Source organism: Neofelis nebulosa, chromosome 3 (genome assembly GCF_028018385.1).
Source record: "Neofelis nebulosa isolate mNeoNeb1 chromosome 3, mNeoNeb1.pri, whole genome shotgun sequence".
Classification (NCBI taxonomy): domain Eukaryota; kingdom Metazoa; phylum Chordata; class Mammalia; order Carnivora; family Felidae; genus Neofelis; species Neofelis nebulosa.
In genome coordinates, this window is record NC_080784.1 from 41321948 (window position 1) to 41341427 (window position 19480).

At 36.4% G+C, this 19480-nt stretch overlaps 1 protein-coding gene across 6 annotated transcripts in view; it reads left to right on the forward strand.

Moving 5' to 3' along the window:
* The window catches only part of RNF170 (ring finger protein 170), a 43677-nt gene that overhangs the window by 13598 nt on the left and 10599 nt on the right, over window positions 1-19480 (forward strand). For all 6 annotated transcript variants that reach the window (XM_058720494.1, XM_058720497.1, XM_058720495.1 and 3 more), the window contains 3 exons: window positions 10596-10671; window positions 13843-13951; window positions 18161-18234. In XM_058720494.1, coding sequence (XP_058576477.1) covers window positions 10596-10671; window positions 13843-13951; window positions 18161-18234 — 259 coding nt within the window. The remainder of the gene's footprint in view (window positions 1-10595; window positions 10672-13842; window positions 13952-18160; window positions 18235-19480) is intronic.

The following is a 19480-nucleotide window of genomic DNA, read 5'->3' on the forward strand; positions in this document are numbered from 1 at the left end:
ATTTTTGTGTATGGTAGAAGGTAAGGATCCATCTTCATTCCTTTGCATGTGGATATCCAGTTTTCCTAGTATCATTTGTTGAAAAGACCACCCTTACCCCACTGAAGGGTCTTGGCATCCTTACCAAAAATAGTTTGACCATTTATATGAGTTTATTTCTGGACTCTGTGTTTTATTCCATTATTATATGTTTGTCCTTATGTCAGTACCATACCATTTTGATTACTATAGCTTTGTAGTAAGTTTTGAAATCAGAAAGTGTGTGTCTTATAACTTCACTCTGTTTCAAGATTGTTTTGGCTAGTTGGGATCCGTTGATGTAACATACAAATTTTTATTAAAAAAATTTTTTTTAATGTTTATTTATTTTTGAGAAAGAGAGAGACAGAGTGTGAGTAGGACAGGGGCAGAGAGAGAGGGAGACACAGAATCTGAAGCAGGCTTCAGGCTCTGAGCTGTCAGCACAGAGCCCAATGTGGGGCTTGAACTCACTAACCCTGAGATCATGACCTGAGTGGAAGTTGGACACTTAACTGACTGAGCCATCCAGGAGCCCCATTAGGAGTTTTCTTTCTTTTTTTTTTTTTCCAATTTTTATTTCTTTTAAATGTTTTTTTTTTGTAAGTTAATTTTTTATTTATTTTGAGAGAGAGATAGAGAGCTAGTGGGGGAGGAGCACAGAGAGAGGGACACAGAATCCAAAGCAGGCTCCGCAATGTCAGCACAGAGCCCGATACAGGGCTCAAACTCACGGACAGTGAGATCATTACCTGAGCCAAAACCATGAGCCAGATGTTTAACCAACTGAGCCACCTAGGTGCCCCTCAATTTTTATTTTTAATTGCAGTATAATTGACATGCAATATTAGTTTCAGGTGTATAACATGGTAATTAGGTAATTATAAACATTACCAAATGCTTACCACAATGAGTATAGTAACCATCTGTGAACATAAAAAATTATTCACTGTATTTCCTATTTTGTAATCACTGTTGTGATTTATTTATTTTATAATTGGACATTTGTACCTTTTAATCCCCTTCACCTATTTTGCTCATCCCCTTCCCCTCTTATAACCACCAATTTGTTTTCTGTATTTATGAGTCTGCTTCTGTTTTTTCGTTTGCTCATTTGTTTTGTTTTTTAGATTCCAGATATAAATAAAATCATATGGCGTTTTTGTCTTTATCTGACTTACTTTCATTTAGCATAATACCAACTAGGTCCATCCACGTTGTCATGAATGGCAAGATTTCATTCTTTCATCCTCCTTCCCCTAGATTTCATTCTTTTAAAATATTTTTTTCATGTTTATTTATTTTTGAGAGAGAGCGCGTGCACAAGTGGGGGAGGGGCAGAGAGAGGGGGATAGAGGATCTGAAGTGGGCTTCACATTGACAGCAATGAGCCCAATGTGAGGCTCAGATTCACAAACTGTGAGACCATGACCTAAGCCGAAGTTGGACGCTCAACCGATTGAGCCACCCAGGTGCCCTTAGATTTCATTCTTTCTTATGCTGAGTAATATTGCATTGTGTACATATATTACATCTTCTTTATCAGTTCATCTGTCAGAGGACAATTAGGTTGTTTCCATATCTTGTCTATTGTAAATAATGCTGCAGTAAATATAGGGGTGCATATATCTTTTCAAATTAGCGTTTTCATTTTCTTTGGGTAAATCCCCTGAAGTAGAATTACTAGATTGTATGATATTTCTATTTTTAATTTTTTAAGGAATTGCCACTTGGTTTTCCACAGTGGTACCAATTTACATTCCTACCAATAGTTCACAAAGGTTTGCTTTTCTCTACATTCTGGCCAGCACTTACCATGTCTTGTTTTTTTGGTAATAGCCATTGTGACAGGTGTAAGGTAATATCTCATTGTGGTTTTAATTTGTATTTCCCTGATGGTTAGTGACACTGAGCATCTTTTCATGTGTTTGTTGTCCATCTGTATGTATTCTTTGGGAAACGTCTTTTCAGGTTCTCTTACCACTTATTAATCGGATTATTTGTGGGGTTTTTTGGGTGCTGAATTGTATGAGTTCCTTATATATTTTGGATATCAACCCCTTGGTGGCTATTATCATTTGCAATTGTCTTCTCCTGTTCAATATATCACCTTATTGCTTTGTGGATAGTATCCTTTGCTGTACCAAAGCTTTTTAGTTTGATTCAGTCTCAATAGTGTATTTTTGCTTTTGTTTCCCTTGCTTGAGGAGAGAGGACCAGAAAAAATATTGTTAAGGCTGATGCCCAAGAGTTTACTGCCTGTGTTTTCTCCTAGGAGTTCTATAGTTTCATGCTCTACTTTAGGTCTTTAATCCATTTTGAATTTACCATTGTGTATAAAAGTATATGAAAGTGGTCCAGTTTCATTCTTTTGCATGCAGGTGTCCAGTTTTCCCAACACCATTAATGAAGAGATTGCCTTTTCCCCCATTGTATATTCTTGCTTCCTTTGTTGTAAATTAATTGACCATATAAGCATGGGTTAATTTCTGGGCTCTCTGTTCTATTGATGTGTCTACTTTTGTGCCAGTACTATACTGCTTTGATTCCTATAGCTATGTAGTATATCTTGACAACTGGGATTGTGATACCTCCAGTTTTGTTCTTCTTTCTTTGGCTCTTCAGGATCTTTTGTGGTTCCATACAAATTATGGACATTATTTGTTCTAGTTCTGTGAAAAATGCTGTTGGTATTTTCATAGGGATTACATTGAGTCTGTAAGTTGCTTTTAGTAGTATGGACATTTTAACAATGTGAATTCTTTGAGCCCATGAGCATGTTATATCTTTTCATTTGTTTGTGTTGTCTTCAGTTTATTTCATTGGTATGTTATAGTTTTCAAAGTACAGGTCTTTAATCTCCTTTGTTAAATTTATCCCTAGGTGTTTTATTCTTTTCAGTACAATTGTGAATGGGATTGTTTTCTTAATTTCTCTTTCTGCTACTTTTTGTTTAATGTTTATTTATTTTTGAGAGAGAGAGAGTGGGCACAAGCAGGGGAGGGGCAGAGAGAGGGGACAGAGGATCTGAAATGGGCTCTATGCTGACAGCAGCGAGCCTGATATGGAGCTCAAATTCATGAACCAGGAGATCATGACTTGAGCCAAAGTCAGACACAATCAACTAAGCCACCCAGGTGCCCCTCTGCTATTTCTTTATTAATGTATAGAGATGGAACAGATTTTTGTATATTTGGTATCTCGCAACATTACTGAATTCACTTATTCTAATAATTTTTGGTGGAGTCTTTAGGGTTTTCAACATGTAGTATCATGTCATCTGCAGATAGTGACCATTTTACCTTTTCCTTACCAATTTGGATGCCTTTCATTTCTTCTTTGATTGCTGTGACTAGGATTTTAGTAATGTGTTGAATAAAAGTGGCAAGGATAGGCATCCTTGTTTTGTTCCTGCTCTTAAAGGAAAGCTTTCCACTTTTAACTATTCACTATGATGTTAACTATGGGTTTTTTATCTATGTCCTTTATTATGTTGAGGTATGTGTCCTCTAAACACACCTTATTGAAAGTTTTTATCATGAACGTATATTGAATTTTGTCAAATGTTTTTCTACATTTATTGAGGTGATCATATGAATTATATCCTTCATATAGTTAATGTAGTGTATCATGTTGATGGAGTAATGGATATCGAACTATCCTTGTATTCCTGGAATAAATCCAACTTGATCATGGTGAATGAACCATTTAATGTATTGCTGAATATGGTTTGCTAATATTTTGTTGAGTATTGGTCTGTAATTTCTCTCCCTTTTTTTTTTTATTGTATCTGTGTTCAGTTTTGGTATCAGGATAATGATGGCCTCATAGAATAAATTTGGAAGCATTTCTTTCTCTTTTATATTTTTAAAGTAGTTCAAGAAAGATAAGTATTAACTCTTCTTTAAGTGTTTGGTAGAATTCATCTGTGAAACCTTCTAGTCCTGGACTTTTCTTTCTTGGTTGTTTTTTGATTATGATTCAATTTTGTTATTAGTAATTGGTTTGTTCAGATTTTCCTTTTTTTCTTGATTCAGTTTTGGAAAATTGTATATTTATAAGCAGTTTATCCACTTCTATGTTGTCAATTTAGTTGGCATATAATTTTTTATAGTATTTTACAGTCTTTTGTATTTCTGTAATGTTGGTTGCAACTTCTCTTTCTAATTTTATTTATTTGAGTTCTCTGTCTTTTTTTCTTGACGAGTCTGGCTAAGATTTATTAATTTTGTTTATCTTTTGAAAGAACTAGCTTTTAGGTTCACTGATCTATTTTTTTTTGAGTCTCTATTTCATTTATTTCTACTTTGATCTTTATTATTTCCCTCCTTCTACTAATTTTTGACCTTGTTCATTCTTTTTCTAGTTTCTGTATGTGTAACATTAGCTTGTTTATGAGAGTTTCCTCAAAATGGATTAAAGAACTGAATGTGAGACCTGAAACCATAAAAATTCTAGAAAAGAGCACAGGAAGCTATTTCTCTTACATCAGCTGTAGTAACATTTTTCTAAATATGTCTCCTAAGGCAAGGGAAATAAAAGCAAAACTAAACTATTGGGACTACCTCAAAATAAAAAGCTTCTGCACAGCAAAGGAAACAGTCAACAAAACAAAAAGACAACCTATTGAATGGGAGAAGATATTTGCAAATGATATATCCAGTAAGGGGTTAGTATCCAAAATATATAAAGAACTTATACAACTCAATACCAAAAAAATAGGGGCACCTGGATGGCTCAGTTGAGCGTCAGACTTCAGCTCAGGTCATGATCTCACAGTTCGTGGGTTCATGCCCTGTGTCAGGCTCTGTGCTGACACCTCAGATCCTGGAGCCTCTTTCAGATTCTGTGTCTCCCTCTCTCTGCCCCTCCCCTGCTCACGTTCTTTCTCTTTCTCTCAAAAATAAATAAGCATTAAAAAATTAAAAACAACAACAAATAATCCAATTACAAAATGGGCAGAAGACATGAATAGATTTACTCCAAAGAAGACATACAGAGACCAACAGGTACATGAAAAGATGATCCACATCACTCATCATCGAGGAAATACAAATCAAAGCTATAATGAGATATCACCTCACACCAGCCAGAATGGCTAAAATCAAAAACATAGGAAACAACAAGTTCTGGCAAGGATGTGGAGAAAAAGGGTCTTTGTTCACTGTTGGTGGGAATGCAAACTGGTACAGCCACTATGGAAAACAGTATGGAGGTTCCTCAAAAGATTTAAAATAGAACTACTCTGTGATTCAGTAATCACTCTACTGGGTATTTATCCCCAAAATACAAAAACACTAATGAACAGGATACATACACCCCTGTGTTTATTTGCAGTATTATTTACAATAGCCAAATTATGAAGCAGCCAAGTGTCCATCTATAATTTTTTTTTAATGTTTATTTATTTTTGACAGAGAGACTGAGCATGAGCAAGGGAGGGGCAGAGAGAGAGGGAGACACAGAATCCAAAGCAGGCTCCAGGCTCTGAGCTGTCAGCACAGAGCCCGACGTGGGGCTCGAACTCACAGGCTGTGAGATCATGACCTGAGCTGAAGTCGGATGCTCAACTGACTGAGCCACCCAGGTGCCCCCACCAAGTGTCCATCTATAGATGAATGGATAAAAAGATGTGGTATACAAATGCAGTGGAATATTATTCAGCCATAAAAAAGAATGAAATCTTGTCATTTGCAACAATATGGAGAGAGCTAGAAAATGTAATGCTGAGTGAAATAAGTTGGAGAAAGACAAATACCATATGGTCTCATTCATATATGGAATTTAAGAAACAGAACAAATGAGCAAGGAAAAAAGAATGAGAAAGACAAAACTATAGAGAACAAACTTATGGTTATCAGAAGGGAGATTGGTGGGGAGAAGGGTGAATTAGCTGATAGGGATTAAAGAGTGCACTTACTATGATGAAAAAATAATAAAAAGTGAGTATTGATAGGTATGAAGTTATTGCCATTTTGTCAGCTATTCTCTGGTTTTTGTTGTTCTCTTTTCCTTCTTTTTCTTTTGCTCTCTTCCCTTGTTATTTGATTACTTTTTTTAGTGTTTACTTGTATTACTTTCTCTTTATTATTTGTGTGTCTATTGTCGGATTTTGGTTTGTGGTTACCGTGAGATTCATATGTAATATCCTATGTATATATAACAGTCTACATTAAGTGGAAGGTTGTTTAAGATTGAAAATATTCTGAAAGCAATACATGTTTGTTCCTTCCCTGCATGTTTTATGTATATGATGTCATATTTTGCATCTTTCTATTTTGTGTATCTTTTTTTTTTTTTTTTTTTTTTTGAGTTAGCTCTACACCCAATGTGGGTCTTGAACTCACAACCCTAGATCAAGATTCATATGCTCTACCAACTGAGTCATCCAGGCACCCCTGTCGTGTGTGCACGTGCGTATCTCAACTAGTTTTTGTAGATATAATTGATTTTACTACTTTTGTATTTTAACCTTCATAGCAGTTTTATAAAAGAACGATCTAACTTTACTGTATGTTTGCTTTTACCAGTGAAATGTTTTCCTTTCATAATGTTGTTATAGTTTTGACTTTTTTCTTTCCCCCTGCTTAAAGTTTCATTTAACATTTCTTACAAGGCTGGTTTAGTGGTGATGAACTCCTTTAACTTTTGTTTGTCTGGGAAGCTCTTTATATCTCCTTCAATTCTGAATGACAACTCTGGCAAATAGAGTAATCTTGGTTATAGGCTTTTTCTTTTTAGAGTTTGAATATATCATACCAGACCTTTTTTGGCCTGCAAAGTTTCTGTGAAAAACCAGCTGATAACTTTATGGGGTTTCCCTTGTATATAACTATTTTATTTTTTCTTGCTGTTTCTATGATTCTCTCTTTATCTTTAATTTTTGGCATTTTAATTATGTGTCTTGGTGTGGACTGCTATGGGTTCATATTTTTGGGGATTCTCTGTGCTTCCTAGGCCTGGATATCTGTTTCTTTCCCCAGTTTAGGGAAGTTTTCAGCTATTATCTCTTAAGTAAGTTTTCTGCCCCTTTCTATTTTTCTTCTGCCTCTGGATCCCCCCATAATTGTGAATATTAGTATGCTTGATATTGTCATAAAGATCCTTTAACCTATCCTCATTTTTTTAAAAATCCTTTTTTTCTGTTCAGCTTGGATGCTTTCCCCTACCTTGTGTTCCATTCGTTGAATTGTTCTTCTGTATCCTCTCTTCTGTTGTTGATTCCCTCTAGTGTATTTTTGATTGCACTTACTGTATTTTTTTCAGCTTTGATTGGTTCTTTTTTTATGTTTTCTCTTTGTAATGTTCTCACTGAGTTCATCTACTCTTCTCCCAAATACAGTGAAAATGTTTATGACCATTATTTTGAACTCTTAATCATGTAGACTATTTAATCTCTGTTTTGTTTAATTCTTTTTTCTCCAGTTTGGTTTTGTTCTTTTGGTTGGAACATAATCTTCCGTCCCTCATTTTTTCTGATTCTCTGTGTTTGTTTCTATGTATTAGGTATGTCAGCTAGGTCTCCTAGTCTTGAAGATATTGGCCTTCTGTAGAAGGTGTGCTTTGGGGCCCAGTAGCACAATCCCACCCCCCATACCTCCATCACTAGAACCAGGTGCTCCAATGGTGTCCTCTCTGTAGGCTGCAGGTGCTATCTGGTTGTGCCTGGGCATGTGTGTTGCTGCTGCTATGGTGGGTGGGGCTGGTTCCTGCACCACCAGCTGAGCGTCCTAGCCACATCTGCTGCAGCCATGCTGGTGTGCAGGGCTGGCTCTCCTCCCTCTCTGGGGCAGGAATTGCTTTGGAGCAGATGCCAGTTCTAGCCAGGACTGTTTGCTGGGTGCACCAGGGCAGGAACCACTTTGAAAGGGTGCCTGCCAGGGTAGAATGATTGGGTGGGGCAGTTCCACAGGTGAATGCTGGGATGGGGCGAGCAGGACTAACAAGGTTAGCAAGGTAGAAAGAGAGTATCAGAACTGTCTCCCATAAACATCTGGCTACATAGGCCGAATGCAGTACAGTTCCCCAAGGCTGGGGATGCCCAATGTTAAGCTTTATCTCCCTTTTCAGAGTTGACCTTCATGCCTGTGATATCCCTCCCACTTGTGGGATACTGTGTAGAGGGTTTGGTTCTTGACCACATCTCTGCCCTTGCCCTTCTTGATGTGGACTTCTCTTTATATGTTTAGCTGTGGAGGAGCTGTTCTGCCAGTCAGTTCAGTTCCAGAGTGAATTGTATTACGGTATGTAGTTGTTGCCTTGATGTGTCCATAGGAGGAGGTGAATTCAGGATCCTCCTACTCTGCCATCTTCCTGAGATCTGGGTTTTTCTATATTGCAAAGAATCCTGTTGGGATGTGACAGGGATTGCATTGAATCTGTAAATAGGTCACTTTGGGTAGTACTGACATCTTAAAAATATTAAGTCTTCTAGTCTATGAACACAGGATGTCTTTCTATTTATGTCTTCTTTAATTTCCTTCAGCAGTGTATTACAGTTATAATATATTTCTTTCTAAATCTTTTTGTCCTCCCTTCTTAAGCTGTTATGAATAGCTGCCATTTGTTGACATACTAAAAACCAGTGCAAAGGGTTTGGTAAGCAGTTTAACCTATAAACCACAGATTTGCTCTTGCACATTTGTGAACTTTGATTCAGACTTTGTTTCTTGACCCAGAGTTTGGGTATCATTTATTTCCTCTTATCAGAGATTCCTGACTTCTTTCCAGAGCCACATAACTGGTTTGATAATTTTGGTTTCTCCTTTCATGAATAACAAAGGACCATAAATCATTGGTAAATGATATATTTTGTTTCTGTATTAGAGCCATTGTTTTCCTCGGCATCTTTAGACCTAGTGTCAAATGCTGTCATTTTCTCATCGCTGAAGTGATCACATCTTGAGGTTTTCTAATCTCACTTTCAGTCTGTCTTAACTATCCCATTATTTTCTAGATTTTTGGTTCTGGACTCACAGTTGCTAATCCCATTTAATTGCCTAAACTACAGGCTTCGTTCAACATCTCAGGCTGTTTGTCTTGTTCTTTGGTTATACTTTGACTTTTCTAACATTCTACTACTAGATTTTACAATCTTGTATCTTTTCTTTTATGGAAAGAAACCAAAAGAAAGACCTTCCAGTTACATGGTTTATATGTGTACTCTGAAAAGTAGTAACTGTCTTTCTTTCAAGGAGAAGGGAATGGTTTTCCACTGTCAAAGAACAGAGAAATGCTGTTTAGGTAGGTAGTTATTGATACTTAAATGAGATGGTTCCTTGGGCTGTTCCGGATAGATTGTTTCCACCACAGAGATTGTTATTCAGTCGTAAAAAGGTAATATTTAAAATAAATAATCCACCAGAATTTAAGATGTTTAAACAGTTCAAGTAGCTTTATTACATTTATGTTTAGTTTCTGATTAGAAATTTGACTTTTTTGGGGGCTCCTGGGTGGCTCAGTTGGTTAAGTGTCCGACTTCGGCTCAGGTCCTGATCTCGCGGTTCGTGGGGCCCCCATCGGGCCCTGTGCTGACAGCTCAGAGCCTAGAGCCTGCTTCGGATTCTGGGTCTCCCTCTCTGTCCCTCCCCTGCTCACACTGTCTATCTGAAAAATAAATAAACATTAAAAAAATTAAAACAAAAAGAAATTTGACTTTTTTAATGTTCTTCAAAACTAATGGGTTTTTTTTGCCAGCTTTTTTCCTAAAATTTGGATTTTTTGCTAAAAATTGAATAATCGTAAGATGTATTTTAAAAAGTTTTCCATGTCCCATTAAGTTATTGATTTAGAGTTTTTATCACTGTTGGGTATTAGCTCACCCAGGAAATAAAGGCTCTTATATAAAGTAACACTGGGATTTTGTGGACTTAAAATATTGCTGTTAAAAAATGTTTAAGTTTAGAAGAAACTGTTACAGCCAAATGGAATTAAGCTGTGATTCAGATGTAAATCTTCAACCCCACCCTGCCAACCTAAACCACCCCTTCCAATTTCCAATACCCACATACCTTATCTCATCCTTGTGTATCAGCCACTAAATTCTTGCCTTTGAATCTCCCTTTTGATTGTTAATGTTAAGGTATAAGTGGTATGTTACGTCTGGGTTTTTCTGTATGACATGGTTTTATTTTCTGTTGTTTTGTCCCCCTTTCCTCATAAAAGCTCTATGAAGATCTGTGAAAAGCTCTATGGGAGAAAGATCTAATTAGATATGCAAAAGTGTTCAAATGCATAATAATATCTAGAATTATATAGTTTATTTTGAAGGAATTTTGCAGAAGAAATAAACGTGTTAATCGTTCTTCAGATGATTTGTAAACCTGCAGTTACATCAAATCTACAAGGTGCTAGGCCTCTGGATTTCATCATTTGCCAGCTGAACCTGAAATCCGCTGTATTCGGTAACCTTAGAACGCCTCACAGAGTAGCCTGGAATGTTCAGTCCTGGAATTGGAGTACAGTTGTGTGCCATCATTTACGTTTATGAAGTTCTTGGTTGAAAATTAGACCCATAAAGAAAACGGATTCATCTGGCAATATTTTGTATTCAAAGCTTATTATATTTTATTTAACAGAAACGCCCATCAAAACATTCACCCAGAAAACCAAGAATTAGTAAGGGTGCTTCGGGAGCAACTTCAAACAGAACAGGTACTATTGCTATTATATAAATATGTGTATTTATGTAAGGGGTAGATGTTGCTATTCTCCTTACATATGAAATGGTGATGAAACAATAAATTACTGTTTGGAAACATGGGGTGTTTTCCTGCTTTACTAATTTAAGTGATTCTATTGATTGTATATTTTCAGATTAGGCAAATGACTAGTTTTAACTATTCAAATGTTTTCATGTGCATGTTTGTTTGTTTATTCTGAGAGAGAGGGAGAGAGAGGGAATACCAAGCAGGCTCCACATTTTCAGTGGAAGCTGGATGTGGGGCTAGAACTCCTGAACCTGTGAGATCATGACTTGAGCCGAAATCAAGACTTGGACACTTAACCAACTGAGCCACCCAGATGCCCCAAAACTGCTTTAAAAACAGCAGTTTTCCGGGGTGTGTGGGTGGCTCAGTTGGGCATCAGACCTTGCCTCAGGTCATGATCTCACGGTTTGTGGGTTCAAGCCCCACATAGTCTTTGCCCTGACAACTTGGAGCCCACTTTGGATTCTCTGTCTTCCTGTGTGTCTGCCCCTCCCCTGCTTACACTCTCACTCTCAAAAATAAACATTAAAAAAACAACAACAACAAAAAAAACCCCAGCAGTTTTCCTATTAGTTATTTGTGAGGAAATAATATCTAATTGGCTTTAATGAAATGTAATGGAAAAACTATTTTTCTTTTTTAAGTTTATTTATTTATTTTGAGAGAGAGACCACATGTGCACATGCAAGCAAAGGAGGGTCAGAGAGGGAGAGAGAATCCCAAGGAGGCCCCATGCGGTCAGCACAGAGCCTGACAAGGGGCTCAGTCTCACAAACCATGAGATCATGACCTGAGCTGAAATGAGTGAGACGCTTAACTGACTGAGCCACCCAGGCACCCTAGATAAGCTATTTTTCTAACATCTAAGACCTACAAAGAAATGACTGTAAGGGGTGGCTTTTTTTTTTTCCTCTTCTTTTTCTTCAGTGGTCAAAGTTAATAAAACTAGTTAGGCAAAAAAATAAAACTTTTCTGCCTCTTCTTTGCTTTTAACCAAATGGACTCTACGAACCAGAAATGTATTTCACGAAGGCTGGAATAAGTAGGATATTATACACCTGTATGTCAAGATAGCTAATATCAAAAAAACAAAAACCCTTAAAAATTGATTTCCCACCAATTAAATTTTAATTCCGAAGAGGGTTTTATAATTTATCCATTCACCAAATATTTATTAAACATCTACCATATGTCAGACATTGTTGTGGGCATTGAGGATTCAGTTGTGAGCTAAACAAACAAGAATTCCTGCCTTCATAAAATTTCAATTCACTGATGTAAAAATAGCTTAAGCATGTTAATAGTACTCTGTTCAAGGGCTGTTGTTATTAATAATTCATGCTGGGATAGTGTTTTATAATTTACAGAGTGCTTTCACATTACAACTATCTTATTTAATCTGCAAACACAAGTAAGGCAACAAGTATCATTCCCATCTAACATGTTAGATCACTAAGATTTACTTAAATGCACACTGGAATTACATGAATAGATCTGGCTATCCAGAAGTCCTACACTGAGCTGGATATTCCAGATTTCTTTGCACCACTTTCCAGTTCACCTACCTCACACATGGCATGTAGCTTTCGTTAGAATAAAGCTAGTGACTTAGCCCTTCCTGTGCGGGTCTGTATAGTAACAACTACCCATATGTAGCCATTTAATTTTAAATTGACCAAAATTAAATACAATTTAAATTTCAGTATGTTTTAATTACACTAGTCACCTTTCAAGGACTCAATACTCAAAGATATAAAGGAGATATCCATTACTGCAAAAAGTTTTGTTGGACAGCACTGGTAACTGGTAATTGTTTTTGTTTTGTTTTAGTTAATTTACAAAGAATAATAAGATAAAAGGTAGAGAGGGAGACTTAATTAAGTGCTATGTGTTTTTCTGTTTTTCTGTTTTAAATAATATAAAAGACTATAACATCAAGGTGTGACCGTAGCTTATAGAATATTCTAGTATTTTAGGACTGGTAAGAAATAGGAGATTTTGGTTATGTTTATTAGTTTTAGGTGACAAATCTTTTTTTTTTTTTTTTTTACGTTTATTTATTTTTGAGAGAGCACAAGTGGGGGAGGGACAGAGAGAGAAGGAGACACAGAATCTGAAGCAGGCTCCCGGCTCCCAGCTGTCAGCACAGAGCCTGACGCAGGGCTCAAACTCACAAACTGTGAGATCATGACCTGAGCCAAAGTCGGATGCTCAACCAACTGAGCCACCCAGGCACCCAGGTGACAAAAATCTTTGATTTGGTTTACAACTAAGAATAGTTCATATTTAGTGAATTCTATAATTTTTTTTTTTTTTTTGGTATTTGACGTTTTTAATGCTGGCTACTTTATAAGAGGTGTGCTGGGTGCTGTGAATATAGTTTTTTATAAGTATCTTCAAAGATACACATTACATACTGTGCTAGATTCCTTCCAGTGCCTGGGTCACTGCAGCGAGTCCTATAGGTAAAGTGCTCCTTCATAGCACTTACATTGTGATGGGTTCTTTGATATCTGGATGCTTCTTGTAGTGATGATTCTATTCAACATTCCTATTACAATCTCATAACAGTGATGTAACTGGGGAACATTAAATTTTACTAATCTGACCATGTGGAAGATTAAGTTCAAGGTACCAATGGTATTAAATTTCCTTCTTCCAAAATGACCAATATTCTTTGCAAGTTTAATTCTGGTCCCTTTGTGAGGCACGGCACACGTGCAACACTTACCAGGAATGTATGAATGAAAAAGATGTAAGAAATGATTAAAAGCTATTACTTGGGAAACCGTTTGATATATCTTTAGCTTTTGCATTAGCTCAGCCTGTGTTTCTCAGAATAACATAGTCATTCTAACAGTGAAAGAGAAACTCCTGAGTCAATGTAGGTTTTTGTCTTTAAAATGTGCTCAGGAAGGAAGGTAGAGACCGTGGAGCTTAATAAAACAACAATTTGGCTTCATAATTTTATCAAACTTATAAGACTTTAAGCTAATGCACATCTAAAACTTGATGAGGATTATACACTATTGACTGTGTTCTTAAGTATAATTAAGAGATAACTTTGAAAGCCCTGGGTGCATTGTGTAATTATGAATCCCTGTTTTCTCCTCAGGATGCCCCTGCTGCTGCTCGACAGCAGTTCTACACTGACATGTATTGTCCAATCTGTTTACATCAAGCCTCCTTCCCTGTTGAAACAAACTGTGGACATCTTTTTTGTGGTAAGCAAACAATACTATATTTGGTAAAAGTGACTATTTAGACCAAGACCCATAAATGTACATGGGCTAGATTCCTAATTTACTTTTTGTTTATTATTAAATTATTCCTAATTTACATTTTATATTTCACAAGTGGGGTAGGTTGCTTCTGATATCCTGTTAGCCACTTTTATTTAGTATCTGTGAGCTCAAAGATTAAAAGAAACCTAATTATTCAACTTCTCAATAAACAGAAATGTGTTTCTTTGAATGGTAATTCAAGTATATGAATACCATGAGGGATTCACTGAATCCTTCATTGTTTATCACTTTTTGGTAGTCCTTCCCAAGGCAGGAAGGTTCTCTCAAGGACCCTGCCCAAGACCTTCCCTTAGCTCTCCTACCTCCTTTTTATCCTGCGTCAGCACAAAAGTTATTAGCCTGTTGTGTGTGTGTGTGTGTGTGTGTGTGTGTGTGACCTTAGGAGGGTTTGTAAGAGAGAATAAGAACACAGAGCATATAGTAGGACAAGAAGGGAACACCAATTTCACACTTGCTTAGCATCAGTAAGGGGTGCTTTCTACCTCTAAGCATTTCTTTCCTCCAGAAAGATTTCATAGAGAACGAGGTATCATATAGTCATTGCTTATTGTGCTCCTATGAGATTGAGGAGCGTCAGTTACTACATACCTGCTATGTGCTGGACATTTAAGTTATTTCATTGTGTCAAACTCCAGATATGAGGAAACTGAAACTGAGCTAAGAAATTTTATAAAGGGTAACCCAGCCAGAGAAAGAGCCAGATTTTAAATGTAGGTCTACTTCAAACCCTGTGGTCAATTCTATTACGTGATTAGTGGCTTACATAACTACTCTCTACTTACCATTTATCCATTCACTAGACCTGTTGTTTTATTTGTAGCATTTCTTTCTTGTTCCAATGGCTATATTCAAGATAGGGTTCTAATTGTTCCCAAAATGTACCCATTTTCCATTTTAAGACTAATTTAAAATATAGCATACAATGATCCTTTAAGCTTCTTTCTCCCTATTGTATCTTTTGTTTGGGATTATATAGAATTATTAGGTATATAGTGCTATTATTTATGCTCTCAGGGATGGCATAAATACTTTGAAATCCATATCATGCAATGCAGGGTTTTCTATACCTTTTCTATACCTGACCAGTCCCATTATTGCATCATCCATTAATTTCATTGTCTTCCCTAAAGGTTTTGCCTAAATTAGCTAACAAGTTATAAAACACTTATTTCAGTGTCTTTGTCTGTTGGGAATGCTAATGAGCAGCAAAATTATGAAAGATCAGCTACAGGGAATTAAATGACCACAGAGAAAGCAGATACTTTTCCCCCTCTCGAACCTCTGGTAGATATTCCTCATCAATTGGACATTCTTTCTGAGTCTGGATATGGCCTAAATGGCCATCCTTTAACACAATACTTTGGACAGGTGTTAAGAATCAGTGCGGTTTGGCAGGCTAGATGAACTCTATTTGCCAGCCCAGGCTTAGGTAATTCACTGAGTGGATAACCTAGTCAATTCAAAGATGGCTATATTGTGTTCTTGGTTTCTGGGTCTGACGTAATTGGGTAGATTGCTTCTGATATCCTGCTGTACTTGCTAGACACTTATTTACTGTCTCTAGGTTCAAAGATTCAAAAAACTTGTTACTCAGCTTCTCAAACAGAAATGTGTTTCTTTGAATAGTAGTTCAAGTATATTGATACCGTATATATCCAGAGCACCTTAGCTTAGTTCCTATATATGGAACTACAGTTCTGTTCCTTTACAGTGTGTTAAGAATAATAACAGCAACAGACTTCATCTTACTTGCATTTGTAACCCACATTGTTTTATTTAATTCTCCAGCAGTCTTATGAGGTGTTTTTCCCATTTTACAAATAAATAGATTGAGAGAGATTGTGACCCAGATTAATGTCATTGTCTCTCCCACCATCTTATTTAGGTGGATCTCTCTTTTTATACAGGGGGAAGGTTGAAGAAAAGGGAAAACATTAAGCATATCACAGCAGATGTGTGTGAACTGAAGTGTTTGATTTGCTGGACCATAGTTTTTCTGTGCAGGCAGTGGCCATTACATAATTTGCAAAACAAGGACATCTGTACCCCAATTTGTAGAAAAGAGATGTGGGATTAAATAAGTTAACATATGTCAAAACACATTGAACTTTTGAGTGAAAGGTCATAGATAAAACTAAGGCATCATTACAGATGTTAATACTGACAAGATTTATAAGTTTTGCTTTCATATAGTTTCTATATGAAATTAGATTGCTCAAATTAATAAATATTAGCTAACACAGCACTCTGAAAGTAGGAAAAGATACCAGATAAAAATTCTTTAGCTTTTAAATTCATCTTTAAATCACTGAACCAGTTTTACATCACAGTCACTGTAATGTCCAATTTTTTTTTTTTTTTTAAACGTTTATTTATTTTTGGGACAGAGAGAGACAGAGCATGAACGGGGGAGGGGCAGAGAGAGAGGGAGACACAGAATCGGAAGCAGCCTCCAGGCTTCGAGCCATCAGCCCAGAGCCTGACACGGGGCTCGAACTCACGGACCGCGAGATCGTGACCTGAGCCGAAGTCGGACGCTCAACCGACTGAGCCACCCAGACGCCCCTGTAATGTCCAATTTGGATAGCCTTTGCTTAGCCCGTTGGATGCTCACCAGTCTCCTTACATACCACTTAGTTCTACTTCTGGTATTTGCTCTTTGCTATTCATAAAACTTGGAGCATCCTCCCTCCTGTTTTCTATTTCTAAATCTTACCTATCCTACAAAGTTCAGTTCAAATCCTTTCTCATCTACAAATGACTCTCTGATATATCCCAGAATTCTCTCTCCTACATACCTTTTGTACTTAAAGTTAATATTGCATAGTTTGAGATTTAACTACCTTCTGATTGATTTCAGTATGTCCTTGGACTTCTCAATTAGACTGTCATTGCTTATTCCAAATTCTAGACATTTATTTGATCTGGAAGAATCAGAATAAGGAACGCAGAAGGGCTAACCTAGGTTGCTAAGACAAGGATAAGAAGACAGATAGGGGCGCCTGTGTGGCTCAGTCTGTTAAGCATCCGACTTCGGCTCAGGTCACGATCTCATGGTTCGTGAGTTCAAGCCCCGCACTGGGCTCTGTCTTGACAGCTCAGAGCCCGGAGCCTGCTTCAGATTCTGTGTCTCCCTCCCTCTCTCTGCCCCTTGCTCGCACTCTCTCTTTCTCTCTCTCTCTCTCTCTCTCAAAAATCAATAAACATTAGAAAAAAACTCTTCTTAAAAAAATTTTTTTTAAAGAATACAGAAAAGATCTTGGAGGTAGAAGTGAGACTGGAAGCACTTAGTTCAGATTCACAATGGGACCTGAATGGTCTGAGAAACAGGCGTCCTGCAGAGAAGAAATGAATTGGGCCCTTAAACATCAGATAGGATTTTAAAGTATTCCTCCTCCTCTTTCTTCTTCATAAATAAATAAACAAAATAAAATAAAATAAAATAAATATTCCTTCTTCATTTGTTACTGGTCTGAACTTTAGTGCTTATACACTTAGCTTACCTGCTAATTTTGAGGTCTATAAACTCTTCCTTTAAGCTGTGTTTAGTTGTTTTGCTGCTCATGAACAGCTTCAGGCAGAAAAATCAGATCTATCCAGTACAAAAGTTGATTGAATTATTGAACTAGATTATAAACTTTATTAGGTCAGATAGCATGTAATTTTTGTATCCTTTGGTTCCTTATTCATAGTACTTTATTATTATTATTGATACTACTGTAATTTGGCATTCTAAATTTTTAAAAAAATAGAAGCTATGTTTTTGTAACATACATACCATTTGGAACAGAAAATTTATGCTGTGATTTGTTGGTGATCATATTTGCAGTGATGTTCATTTATTTTACATAGGAAATGCAGTATTTTCTATTAAGCCTCACAGTATTGAAGCAGTTAATGTATTCTTGCTTTGGATTGTATAATTTTATCTTAATTGGTAGTTCAAATAAAAATATTTTTTAATGACTGGGAATTATTACCAGATTTGAATTTGCCTGAAATGAAATGAAATAAAAATATTTTAAAATAAGATGATGCTATAAAAATATTTCAAATTTGAAACTTTCTGAGGACTCATGGGCTTTAAAATTTAAAACATCAGTATTAATGGTTTTTTTTTCTCATTAGGTACCTGCATTATTGCATACTGGCGATACGGTTCATGGCTTGGGGCAATCAGTTGTCCAATCTGTAGACAAACGGTAATGTTTGTATCCAGAAAGCATCATTTATGCTAGTTTATTTTGTAAATTTTTATAATTTCCGTATCTAAATTTTCAATTATTTTTATTAAAGTTTTTATTTAAATTCCAGTTAATTAACATATAGTGTAATATTAGTTTCAGGTGTACGATATAGTGATTTAACACTTGGATATATCACCCTGGGCTCATCCGGGATTAAGTGCACTCCTTAATTCCATCATGTATTTAACCCATCCCTAACCCCCCCGCCCCCCGCCAACCATCAGTTTGTTCTCTATAGTTAAGGGTCTGTTTCTTGGTTTGCCTCTCTCTCTTTTTTCTTCCCCTTTGCTCATTTGTTTGTTTCTTAAATTCCACATATGAGTGAAATCATATATTTGTCTTTCTCTGACTGACTTATTTCACATAGATAATACTTTCTAGCCCCATCCACATCATTGTAAATGGCTAAGATTTCATTTTTTATTATGGCTTAGTAATACTCCACTGTACATACATACCACATCTTCTTTATCCATTCATCAGTTGATGGACATTTGGGCTATTTCCATAATTTGGCAATTAGAGTATTTTTGTATCCTTTGGGTAAATACCTAGCAGTGCAGATGCTGGATCATAGGGTAGTTCTATTTTTCCAAACTTCTATAATGTTACCCCTTATTTATTTTTATTTTTATTTTTTTATTTTAGAGAGAGAGAGAGCACGAGTGGGGGAGAAGCACAGAGGGAGAGAGAGAATCTCAAGTATGCTCCACACTCAGTGCAGAGCCTGATGCAGGGCTCAATTCCACAACCCTGGGATCATGAGCTAAGCCAAAACCAAGTCGGACACTCAACTGACTGAGCCACCCAGACATCCCTCCATTATTTTTTTTTAATGTCTTACAGACACTAAAAAAAAAGAAAGAAATTCCCTTTGAAATCCTTTAGTTGTAATAAAAAACAGCTGCTAAATGAATCCTCCCTAAAATTCTAATGTCTTTATTATAATACTAGCAAAGGAATAACTGAACTAGCTAATCAAGCTTAAACAGATATTTCCCCTACGTATACTTCTTTTGAAAAAAATATTTTTCCTTTTTTATTTATTTTTAATCTGCCCTTCTCCAGTGAGGGTGTAGGTAGCTTTCTATGATGGATAATAATTTTTTAAAATGTCTGTTTTAAGGTGCCTTCTTAGCACAGCGGGCAGCGCATCAGTCTCATAAAATGTCTCTTTTGGAGACATAACCACATTACATTA